The 8,299-nt window shown below is 43.5% G+C and overlaps 1 protein-coding gene across 1 annotated transcript; it reads right to left on the reverse strand.

Moving 5' to 3' along the window:
• Nucleotides 1-3,465: 3,465 nt before the first annotated feature.
• irx5a (iroquois homeobox 5a) lies at nucleotides 3,466-8,032 on the reverse strand. Its single transcript, XM_078400377.1, has 5 exons — nucleotides 7,923-8,032; nucleotides 7,566-7,790; nucleotides 6,731-7,136; nucleotides 5,588-6,271; nucleotides 3,466-3,817 (listed from the first exon to the last, which is right to left on the reverse strand). The coding sequence occupies exons 1-5, from the start codon at nucleotides 7,965-7,967 to the stop codon at nucleotides 3,582-3,584; spliced, it is 1,596 nt and encodes a 531-aa protein (XP_078256503.1). The 5' UTR covers nucleotides 7,968-8,032; the 3' UTR covers nucleotides 3,466-3,581.
• Nucleotides 8,033-8,299: the final 267 nt, after the last annotated feature.

Raw genomic sequence — 8,299 nt, forward strand, 5'->3', positions numbered from 1 at the left:
CACACACTCACACACACTCACACACACACACACGTACACACAAACACACACGCTGTCCGGTCGGTTAAAAGGAGCGGAGGGTAAACGTCTCGTTGGAGATGATTGCAAAATACAAAGTGCTGGAGGAACCTCACGGGCCAGGCAGCGTCTCTGGAGGGAATAGACAGGCGACCGTTCGGGGCTGCTCCCTTCTCCGGCCTGATTTCCAACACCACTGCAGGCCAGGCGCGAAGATGCGAGCAGTAATGTTCTGCCTTGTCATTCCATCCCCCTTGTCCCTCTGTGTGTCCGGGGTTGCGAGCGACCGATGCCCCGTGTTGCACCAAAGACCATGGGGGGGGGGGGGGGGGGGGGGGGAGGCCGGGAATTTGCGCCTGGGAAGGGGACCGAGACTTTTTCACCTCTCGCTATTCAATATGGACGAGCTGGAATGGCTCGCCTCAACGGAGCTGCAGGTCTAAAAGACATACGAGAAAGTCCTAACTGGGTTTGGAATGGAAGAGGGTTGAGTTGGGAACTGAAGAGGGTTGAGTTTGGAATGGAAGAGTGTTGAGTTTGGAATGGAAGAAGGTTGAGTTTGGAATGGAAGAGTGTTGAGTTTGGAATGGAAGAGTTGAGTTTGGAATGGAAGAAGGTTGGTTTCAACGGGATAATGTCAAAATCAACTTTCACGGTTTAGCTCGAGGTTTTTGTTTGCCCTCATAGTTGTGGGCTATTGCATGTTCCTTTTTAGTACCTGCACTGATGTACAGCACTTTGGTCAACGTGGGTTGTGTTTAAATAAAATTGACTTGACTTGACTTGACTTGATAGTTCCTTTCGTTTTATCTTTGGATACCCGGAACACCTTAATCCTCAGCGACATCCAGTGTTCCCCCTCTGCTTAGGGTCCTTTGTGAATAAATACAAACGCTGTTTGAATTAATACTATCTGTGCTTCACCTTTCTTATCTTGTATCGATATTTCATTTAATTGTTAAAGACGCGCATGTGCATTGTTATTCTTCCAAATATTACAAATTGTGATAAGTATGCGGAGAGGTGTAAGAAAATAACTGCAGATGCTGGTACAAATCGAAGGTATTTATTCACAAAATGCTGGAGTAACTCAGCAGGTCAGGCAGCATCTCAGGAGAGAAGGAATGGGCCATCGGCCCCTGAGATGCTGCCTGACCTGCTGAGTTACTCCAGCATTTTGTGAATAAATATGTAGAGAGGTTTCTGATTATAAATACGTGGGTGTCATATCTATATGGGCATTTGTATGTTCAAAACTTTCTGTGAACCCTTATCTGTTTCAGGGTGTTTCGTTTTGTGTCTTGCAACTTTTCGAGTTTTTCCTCGGGCCATCAGTTTCAAACTTAGTAGACCTTGTGAAAATAAACCTTGGTTTTCCCCTCGCTCGTTTCACCTGTTCGACGCCACAACAGCCGAAGGTCCGCGTCGTGACACGCTGGGTGTTTAACGCAATGCGGTTGGTGCGGGGAATTTACAAGGAGCACCGTAAGGGGTATCAGCACTTCTAAAAAAAAGTGCTTGCGGTACTTTAAAGTCGGATTAGGTCGCAGCCTGGCTGGTGTGAAATGTTTTTTGTTTTTGGTAATGGGGAGGGGGAGGTTGAGAGGGGGGAGGGGGTGGGGTGTGGAGGTGATGATCAAGAACATTTGTTAAGTATTGTTTGGTATGGAAATGTCTCGACTGAATTTGAACCGCTTAACCTCAATCAACCTTTCGTTAATTCCCTGCTTATTTTTCAAGAAGCCATCTACTTTCGATTTTAATCGAGGACACCCGTAAACTTGGGGTGGGTTAATGGACTGGAGTTACTTACATCTGTGCGCCTATGTGCACATTACTACTCAGTGAAGTGCGCGAACGTATCATGCTCCGCCAGTCACGAATATTCTGCATTGCCTACTGATAGCTGTGATCAAATCATCCACATTGCGAGCGTTTGGAAGAAAGGGTGACTGAACTCGGAGCGCCATTAAATGTTTTTTTCCCCTCTCTCTCTCTCATTTCTTAAGTGGGTGAAACTAAAAGAAACGCATGCACTCAGTAATAAAACTGTTGTGATATTGTATCGGCAGTTATAAATATTAATACATTCGGCCACCGGTTATCCTTGAGATAAAAGCTGCCCCCCGGAGGAAGTCTCGTGTGAGATTCTACAACAGCAAATCCCACGCAAGCCACCAACCCCTTAAAAACCATATCATTTAGTCAAAACCACAAGGTGAACTGCGATCAGTATTTGGAGCGCCTGGCTTTGGGATATACTCACTGAGTGTGAAACACTGGAAATTGCGTTTGTAAATCTGCGCGTTACGTACTTGGAACAACTCACGAGAGATAATTTCTTTATAGAAAAAAATATTTTAAAAAATCAGCTTAGGACTAATGCCGCCTGTAAAATACTAATCCTTGAAAATTAAGTAAAGATTAATTTAATTCCTAAAATAGACACCATTGCCACACTACTAATTTGCATAGTTGCCATGTTTTCTAAAAAAAAAAGCAATTTACTGCTAATTCCTTGCTTGAAATTGATAACTTTAAGCTGTAGGTTATTTTATGTGTTGTTATAACAGAAAATTACACTGAAGGAAACCAGATTGGGGGAGGAGGCAAGGAGAAACTAATAATTATGGTCGAGGTTGATGATATATTGCAATCACGCCAAAGAAGCTCACACTTTAACACCAGATAAAAATAGAAGTTCTGATTTGAATGCGAGTCCGGGAGGCTGGGAACATTTTTGTGCTGCTACAAGGGTATTTATGTTCGCCCCCTGAGACACTTTCCCACAATTCACTGAAAGGCTAGAAAGATGAAATGAAGTAAGATTAACAGCAATCCACCGTTTAACAATCCTGCTGGATAAACTGTAATTTAAAGAGAACTGATAAGTAAATCTGCCATTTTTTCTGCGCTTTGTTAAGTTCACTCCTCTTACACATTTAATAAGGACAGCGCATGTCTTTTAAGTGGAGAAGCAATCATCGAATATACTTTAATAGGTCGTTGTAAAAATAACATTGCAAAATATTTAACCTGGAAATAACATATTGAGTCATATTCGTTGATTGTGGGTCACTTTTGTGTGTGTGTGTGTGTGTGTGTGTCTGTATATTCGTGTGTGTGTGTGTGTATGTGTCTGTGTCTGCATGTTCGTGTGTGAATGTGTGCGTGTCTGTGTGTTCGTGTGCGTGAGTCTGTGTGTGTGCGTGAGTGTGCGCCTGTGTGTTCGTGCGTGTGCTCCACCTGAAAATGTTTAGGTTCTGAATTAATCATAGACTAATGACAAGCAATCCTGTATATGTCTAATTGGTTATAATGGCAGCAACGTTAGACTTCATCCAGTGGAACTGACTGCGATATTAAAAATATATATTTTATTCATCTTATTTGTGGAACCATCTAAATTGTGATAAGTTAACAATGCAATTGTTGGAAAATTCGCTGAATCTCTGAAGCACAGAAATACAAATACCACAGGCAATTTGGCGTTAACTAAATATATATATATACGTGCCAATACGAAATTCACATTAGTTCATTTCCATTCACCTAACCTTAAACTACCCATAGTTCGGGCATAAATACACAGTCGTTATACAGGCTCGGTATCTAAATGCAATTGAGGATGATGGGATTGACATCTTCAATTTAATTGCCACTAAAAATAAGCCTTTTTTTTGTTTCCCCCTATTCTGTGGCGAAATAATCAGATGGTCCGTCATTAATATTTGATTTCCCCCAATCTGTTGATCTTTTAAATTAGGCCGCTCGGATTTTGACTGCGGTTCCACAGAAGCTGAAAACAGGAAAACATCAAGTCGCGTTTGGAAAAATCAGGCTGAGATTTTATTTACAAACATTTCCGAGTCCATTGTTTCGCGAGAGATAGAGAAGGGGAGGGAAAAAACACAGCCGCATAAATTAGTAAACGCTCTGAGTAATAGTTCTTACAAAAATACAATTCAAAGATTTTTTTGTTTCGTTTTTCTCTCGCCTCCCTCCTGCCCACTCCGTGTACAGAGACAATATTTCAACAACAAAAAACCCTGCTTTTCGTCGCATCGCACTTCCAAGTGCGGTGACATTTTCGGGTCAGTGGCCGTTTTCTCTGCAAATAATGAGTTGAATTTCTTTCCCATATTTCGTCAAGATTTACCTTCATTTGTTACTCCCCGGGTTTGTGAATTGGAAGGTTTGTGTTGAACAAAGAGTGTTATTTGTGGCTGGTGTGTGTGTGTGTGTGTGTGTGTGTGTGTGTGTGTGTGTGTGTGTGTGAGTGAGTGTGTGTGCGCGAGTGTGTGTGTGTGTGTGTGTGTGTGTGCGTGTGTGTGCGTGAGTGTGTGTGTTTTAATTAATTATAAACAAAATCGTTTTGGCACTTATTGGAAAGTAGGACGGTTTTTCTTTTCAGGACAAGTCTGACACCTACCTGCGAACCGGGGAAAAGTTCAAGTTAACACTTTTGAACCGAACGGGGACTCCAAACACAATCTCATCGCAACGTTGAGGAGGGGGGAATGTAGGCAGGGAAAATAAATAGCCTAAGAAAAAAAAACTTGTGACCAACACCGGGAAATTAAACGAATTTACGCGGTCCACCAAAAGTACTTGACTGGTCGAGTTGTCGATGAGAGAGGTGTGTGTGTGTATATTATCTAACACTGGTGTCACTGAGTATTCCCGTTGTCATTGCCTCGTATATCGCACCACTGTGGGGGTTTTTTTGCGATTGTAATGAGGACTAAATTTGGCATAAAATCGAACTCATTAGCAAAGTTCACCAGCTGATTGCTTTGCATAAAACACGACACTGATTAGATGTAATTAGGTTAGAGGATGGCACTTTAGTTTTTCGCCTTCTTATTCCAGCCAGTTTTCCCCCTACTTCACCAGCTGCACGGTTAAAGTGCCACACACTCTCTAGCCCGGACTAATTGTCTTTTAGAGTAACGCATTAACAACCCCCAAAACAAAACCAAAAAACAAGCCAACAGCAATGCTTGCCCGGTGTGTGTGTGTGTGTGTAAGCTAAAACTGTGTTTTAATTAAATATTTACAATTTCTTTGTCAGCAGCGATCTTTGAAATTATTTTGTTGGGTTTTTTTGTATGTCTTTCGTTGACACCTTTCCCACCCGCCCCGATTTCCAGAGAAACAGTTTTCGTCTTAAATTAAACTGCTACCGTGTTAATTATGAAACACTTCCAAAAAAAACACAGATTTATATTATATATGTATATATATTATACGAAAGAACAACATTAATATCTGTACAAGAGACTCGTTTCATAATTTACTTCAAAGAGGGTGTATTATCCTTTTTAAATACAAAAATGCTACATTAAATATACAGAATTAGTCTCAATACAAATTAATCCGTGGTTGGTTAAGACGTTTTTTTTTCCAGATGTTACTTTCGGACAGTTTGAATCGACCGTTTGGAATATAACAGAAACTAAACTTCTTTGTTACTTTATACCACATTGACGGCGAAATTTGTCAAGGTAAAGATAATAAATAGTGTCCAGAGATTCGGCGAAGAACCATTATTAAATGTTCGACATACCTTTCTTCAAATCATAAGGCGATACGTCCTTATACTGGTCTGATGGCGCCGGACTCTTTGTTTTAGACTCCGGGCAGAGTTTTGCCAACGCTTCTGCTCTGCTTAAGACAGTCTGACTTAATCCATTAGAACTGAAGTGATTCGTGCCGCTGCTGTGAAGGTGTCCGAAAGTGCCATAGTTCGTGTAGCCCGTGTAGAAGGGGGAAGTGTAGTAGAGAGGCCGGCCCAACACGGCGCTGTTCGGGTAGGGGCAAGGTGAACGAGTTGGCGACACAGCAGAACAACCGTGGCCCGAACAAGCGCTCAGCGACTGCTGCTCGTTCTGCTCTTTCGACTTGTCCGAGGTGGCGATCTCCGCTAACGACCAGAGTTTGGGCTTGGAGCTTGCGGCCGGGGGCGAGTGGATGACTGAAGTCACAGTACAGTTCGGCGTGTCGCTGGGAAGAGTGTGGGCTAGGTTTGTATGTGCATTTTCCATGTCCGAGTCGTGACTTTCGCGTCGGAGCTCGGTTCGGTGAGGAACAGCCAGGACTGAACTAGTAGCTTTGGGCGAGTGAAGGGTCTCTTTTTCCTCCGAATCTTTAAATTCCGAATCGCTGAGGATCTGCTCACTATCTTTACCGAGGTCTTGTTGGCCCTGAAACCTGTCGCAGGCAATTTCTATCACGTCTGTTTTCTGGTCCCCTGTTTCAAAGAGTTGAGAGAGAGACAATAAAATCACATTTCATTAATCAAACATTTTAACCACAATCTAATTGCATTCACTTCAAGAGAACATTCACAATTGTACACGTTGTTTAAACCCAACAATTGCATTTTACTTTGAGGCAGTATTTCTAAAATACGTGTTAGATACTGCTGATTTACACCGAAGACAAGACACACAAAATGCTGGAGTAACTCAGCGGGTAAATGCTGGAGTAACTGCCTGTCCCGCTGAGTTACACCAGCATTTTGTGTCTATCTTTCTAAAAAAAAAAAGATGTTAAGTTTGTGGAGACATTTCCATGCAGCGAAAATTACAATTCCAACGAAAATTTGGTGTGTTCTTTTGCATTTTGCGTGCGTTATAAATAATAAACTAAAAATCCGCCAGCGCCCATATTGGAATTGATTTCTCTAAAATATTAATTAATTTCTTACCTGGAGCTGGTTCGGCCGAGTTGTCTTTCTCCAAAGGTTTCTGCGGCTGGTCGTCGTCGTTTTTCTCCAGGTCAATGTTCTCTTCCTCCTCTTCGTCCTCGCTCCTGTTTCTCGGGGTCCAGGTCATCTTGTTCTCCTTCTTCAGCCTTCGCCGGGCGTTGGCGAACCAGGTGGACACTTGGGTCAGCGTCATTTTGGTGATGATGGCCAACATGATCTTCTCGCCTTTGGTGGGGTAGGGGTTCTTCCTGTGCTCGCTCAGCCACGCTTTCAGGGTAGCCGTGGCGTCTCTGGTGGCATTTTTCCGGTAAGCCGGGTCGCCGTAGGGGTAAGATCCTAGAGGGGCAGCGTACGGGTGATATCCTATAGATCCAGCCATGCCCGGGGTGTGATCATAGGGTGATCCCTGAGATTACAAACAGCCGTCAACATCGCCTTTTGTACCAAACGCATTCAACTGTAAACCCCTTTTTTTTTGTTTAACACTGTGAGATAATTTATTTAAACCTGCCAGCTTTGGAAGATTATAATAAAAGCGCCTGATTATATATATATATGTATATATGTATATATATATATGTATATATATATATATATATATATTGAAAACATCATTCCCTCCCCCCACCACCACCCCCTACGCCAACGCTTAACTAAAATCCAAATTGCGTTCAAATAAGAGATTGAGATGCCCCTGAAAAGTTTGTGTTGATCGGCGGTGTGGGCGAAGCGCCGTTCATTGTGTCTGTGTGTGTGTGGTTGGACACACGGGCGTGTGTTTGTATCGTCGCGGCGGTGTGTGTGTGTGTATGTGTGTGTAGAAAGCACAACTTACCACGTACGAAGTGAAGGCGGCGGTGGGGTCGGTGCTGTACTGGAGATGGCTGTTGTAGCCGCCCGGGGAAGGAGCGGAGAAGGCGGCCGATCCGGCGTACGGGCTGAAGGCTGATCCCGACGAAGACCGACCAAGTTCATCCGTCCTCGGCCCCGAGATGACGCTGGTGCTGTAAGCCGGGCACGAGTACAGAGCTAACGAGGCTGACGGCTGGTATAAGTAACCCTGAGGATACGACATGGTTAGTGATAATGCGCTTCTGTGCGCGAATCAAGACACCCTTTTTTTTCCCCCAAGGCTTTTAAAGAAAATATATATATATGTATGTATATATATATAATGTGGAACTGGGCGAACCGGCAGATTGCCTGGGTCTGCGTTCTCAGCTCCGAGCGGACTCATCCGGTGTTTACTTGCTTGCAGAAGTTTTTCTTTTGCATAGGGCTGTCTAGAAAGAAAAAAAAGTCCTGCGAGATGAGATGCAAGTTAGAAATTCGGGATTTCTGACGCCTTCTACGCACTCACAGCTCCTCCTACGATGGGTGGTATCAACATAAGAAAACTCTAGCATGCTGGGGTACCACAGCTAACCTAATGAGAGAATCTCTCTCTCTCTCTCTCCCTCCCTCCCTCCCTCTCTGGCGGAACAAGAATCATTTCAAGACTCGACTCAGCCGGCCCCTGGATGGCAATCTTTTACCAAGCAACTAAACTTTAGTTTGCTCATGCTCAAC

The sequence above is a fragment of the Rhinoraja longicauda genome, chromosome 6 (genome assembly GCF_053455715.1).
Source record: "Rhinoraja longicauda isolate Sanriku21f chromosome 6, sRhiLon1.1, whole genome shotgun sequence".
Lineage (NCBI taxonomy): Eukaryota > Metazoa > Chordata > Chondrichthyes > Rajiformes > Arhynchobatidae > Rhinoraja > Rhinoraja longicauda.

Excerpts from the sequence above, each read along its gene's own strand:
- irx5a (XM_078400377.1), bottom strand. The coding sequence starts at position 7,967 with ATGAGTCCGCTCGGAGCTGAGAACGCAGACCCAGGCAATCTGCCG. Across the intron at positions 7,791-7,922 it reads CAGACCCAGGCAATCTGCCG|GGTTACTTATACCAGCCGTC; the intron begins GTTCGCCCAGTT and ends TCGTATCCTCAG. Across the intron at positions 3,818-5,587 it reads GCCTTATGATTTGAAGAAAG|CTTCTGTGGAACCGCAGTCA; the intron begins GTATGTCGAACA and ends TCCTGTTTTCAG.